Here is a 3,359-nt window from a genome sequence, read left to right as displayed (position 1 = left end):
GGGTGGGGGTGGGGGGTGGGGAGGAGGAGGGGGTGTGAAGGAGGGACAGAAAACTGGCTGAGGTGATGAGGAAAATGATGTCCCATTAGGGAAACGGAGGTTCAGAGTATGTAGGTATCTAAAAGACAACACCTGACGCCTGCGAAGACCAAGTCACCTCTGAGAAGGGCACGAGCCAGCCCCGCAAGAGCGCTTCCCGCCCTGCACGTCGCTACGAGGCTGCTCCGCACGCTCCGCACGCTCCGCTCGCCGCAAGGTTTATTGTGGCGCGTTACCCCGGCTACGGAAGAATCCATTCCAAGAACTAACCCTACGGAAGGATACGTGGAGGGTTCGAATCCGCATCAAGAAAGACGTAAGAGTGTCTGCGGGAAACGAATGACGCAGTCAACAGAATTTACCGAAAAGGAGACTTCTGCTTCCCGCCCTATTATCCATCCGCGAGATGTGGCGTGGTGGTACGCCCCGTGACGTACGTTGCAGGGCATGTTGGGAATTATAGTCGGTCTTCCCAAGCCCCGCCCCCGATGACGCCAGTTCCGGGCCAGTGTCCTGTGCTTGGTCGACCGACGGCGCTCGTATCAGCTCCACGTACCCGCTATGGTGAGTACCCGTGCTCGTCCCCACCCCAGCGTTTCCCCTCAGACTTCACTAGCTGCTACGAGCCTTTATGGCCCTTGAAATACCTGGTTCTGCCGGGGCCCACGGTGGTAGTTGCGAACTCCGTGGTCTGGGCCGTCCTGTCATCGGCCTCTCCCGGTAGGACCGGAGGGAAATGCCCCACACAACCTTGAATCCCCGGCCCCAGCGCAGCCGCCTTCGGATACGCTCTCCCTGCACCTTCTACTTGTGCATGCATTTTGAGAACGAGGGAATTATGAGGCATTTTTGAAGGTTTCGAGGAAGGATTGGACCTGGGAAAGATATGGGTGACTTTGCAAATACTGTATTCCCTTAGCTGCTGTGATGTCACACTCCCCTGGTTTCCCTCTTAATTGCTGAAGCAGGTCCTCCAATCCGTATCTTAGATGTGGCGTTCAGTACTTTTCTTTACACCCTATGCTTTCTCCAAAATTTGTATCTCCAGCTTAGAGATGTATTCTGAGCTCCAGATCCGCATATCTATTGACTGTACCTCCACTTGGATGACTCATATGTATTTCAAACTCATCAAGTTCAAAACTGACTCACCATTGCCACCTCCCCTCGTCCCACACCTGCTCTTCCTCCAGTGATCCCCATCTTAGTTCATTGCGCTACCATCCACCCCACTGTTGTTCATGCCAAAACCCTGGAAATCATCCTTGACATCGCCCTTTTCTCAACTCCTGAACATCTGTTCACTAATCAAATGCTATGGAATCTACTTCTAAATGGCTGTCAGTCGTCACTATCTCTAACTATCCTTGTCCTCTGCACCATGAGATCTAACCATCTGCTGTGTTCTCTTAAGTGGTCTTTTAAGCAGGCCTTCACCAATCCGAGCCCCTGCCTGGAATGGGCTTGTCCACCTGCACCCCCATCTTTCCTTTGGAATTGCTCAAACTCTTACGTACTTACCCCTCAGATCTCAGTTTAAATATTATTCCTTCAGAAAGGATCTCAATTCAGAAGTGTGAGGAGATTCTAGTGCATTCTCATAAGATCTCTTATGGAACTTTCACAACAACGCTGTAAAGTTGTATATTTTTCCAGTTTTACAGAAGAGAAGACAGACATGAGTGATTAGTTACAAGGTCACACAGAAAGTAACAGTTAAATGTTGCTCTTGCCTGTCTTTATAACTCTTACCTTCAGTATTTTTCAGTGCCATTAAATATTTTTTATTCAAATAGGTGCATAGTATTTAACTGACTTATTTACTTAACAGACTTGTTATTGATAGCTATTTAGGTGGGGTTTTTTGTTTGTTTGCTTTTTGCTATGATGAATAACAGTATGATAAGTGGGTAACATTCAAGCTAAATTTGTCTGAACTCTCTTGATTATTTATTTAGGATAAATTCCAAGAAGTATAATTGGGGAAAAGGGCATGGCCTTTCAACAAGTTACAATTTATGGAAAATAAAAGCAGTCACCCTTAAAAAAATGTGACAAGGGGGCTTCCCTGGCGGTCCAGTGGTTAAGACTCCTCGCCCAATGCAGGGGGCACGGGTTCGATCCCTGGTTGGGGAAGAACCTGCATGCCGCGTGGCGCAGCTAAAAAAAAAAAAATGTGGCAAGGATTTGGAAATGAGAAAAATAATAATGGTACCTACTTTGTAACGTTCTGAGGATCAAAGTAAATATCCAATCATTTAGCATAGTACCTTTTACATTTTAAGGGCTCAGTAAATGTTAGTACTTACTCATTTATTTCAAAATAGGGTTCTTACTGTGTAGTATGGTTCTTCAGCCTGCTTGGGACATAGTTTGAGTATCTGATGAAATCTTTGAAACCCCTTCTTCCTTCCCACTCCTCTCCCCCAGCAAAATGATATATGTCTTTGTCATATGTCAACTACCTGCAATGTATGGACCCAAATTAAGAACTGCTAATAGATTCCACTTTACAAGTGCTTTTTTCCCCATTTATAAGTTGCAAGCATTTTCCTATGGCATTAAATATTCTTATAAAGCATTATTTTTCATTACTGTATAATATTCATAATTATTTAATCAGTCTCCTCTTGTTGACAGGTTAACATCTGTATACCCTAATCTTTGTATGTTTTGCAAATTTCCTTAGAAATTAAATTTCTAAATGCAGAATTACTAGGCCAAGAATGTGAATATAAGGCTTTTTTTTTTAATTTTTGGATTTTGTTTTATTTATTTTTTTATACAGCAGGTTCTTCTTAGTCATCAGTTTTATACACATCAGTGTATACACGTCAATCCCAATCGCCCAATTCATCCCACCACCATCCCCACCTCCCTGCCGCTTTCCCCCCTTGGTGTGCATTCGTTTGTTCTCTACATCTGTGTCTCAATTTCTGCCTTGCAAACCGGTTCATCTGTACCATTTTTCTCAGTTCCACATACATGCTTTAATATACAATATTTGTTTTTCTCTTTCTGACTTACTTCACTCTGTATGACAGCCTCTAGATCCATCCAACAAATGTTGATCCGTCTCAACAAATGACCCAGTTTCATTCCTTTTTATGACTGAGTAATATTTCATTGTATATATGTACCACATGTTCTTTATCCATTCGTCTGTCAATGGGCATTTAGGTTGCTTCCATCACCTGGCTATTGTAAATAGTGCTGCAATGAACATTGGGGTGCATGTGTCTTTTTGAATTATGGTTTTCTCTGGGTATATGCCCAGTAGTGGGATTGCTGGATCATATGGTAATTTTTTTTTTTTTTTT

General features: G+C 43.8%; 2 protein-coding genes across 6 annotated transcripts in view; one reads left to right on the top strand and one right to left on the bottom strand.

The window, feature by feature from the left end:
• Window positions 1-458, bottom strand: part of CFAP96 (cilia and flagella associated protein 96) — a 14,276-nt gene extending 13,818 nt beyond the window's left edge. For 3 of the 5 annotated variants that reach the window (XM_024759864.1, XM_024759867.1, XM_024759868.1), the window contains exon 1: window positions 158-388. The gene's annotated coding sequence lies outside the window, so the exon portion shown is untranslated. The other 2 variants (XM_024759866.1, XM_024759865.1) reach the window with 2 other exon arrangements.
• Window positions 459-539: 81 nt separating this feature from the next.
• The window catches only part of UFSP2 (UFM1 specific peptidase 2), a 24,043-nt gene continuing 21,223 nt past the window's right edge, over window positions 540-3,359 (top strand). The window contains exon 1 of the mRNA XM_024760013.1: window positions 540-603. Coding sequence (XP_024615781.1) covers window positions 601-603 — 3 coding nt within the window. The 5' untranslated portion in view covers window positions 540-600. The remainder of the gene's footprint in view (window positions 604-3,359) is intronic.

The sequence above is a fragment of the Neophocaena asiaeorientalis genome, unplaced genomic scaffold (assembly GCF_003031525.2).
Source record: "Neophocaena asiaeorientalis asiaeorientalis breed wild unplaced genomic scaffold, Neophocaena_asiaeorientalis_V1.1 scaffold521, whole genome shotgun sequence".
Taxonomy (NCBI): Eukaryota; Metazoa; Chordata; class Mammalia; order Artiodactyla; family Phocoenidae; genus Neophocaena; species Neophocaena asiaeorientalis.
The sequence above is the reverse complement of the archived record's forward strand: the minus strand, read 5'-3'. Positions and strand labels throughout refer to the sequence as shown.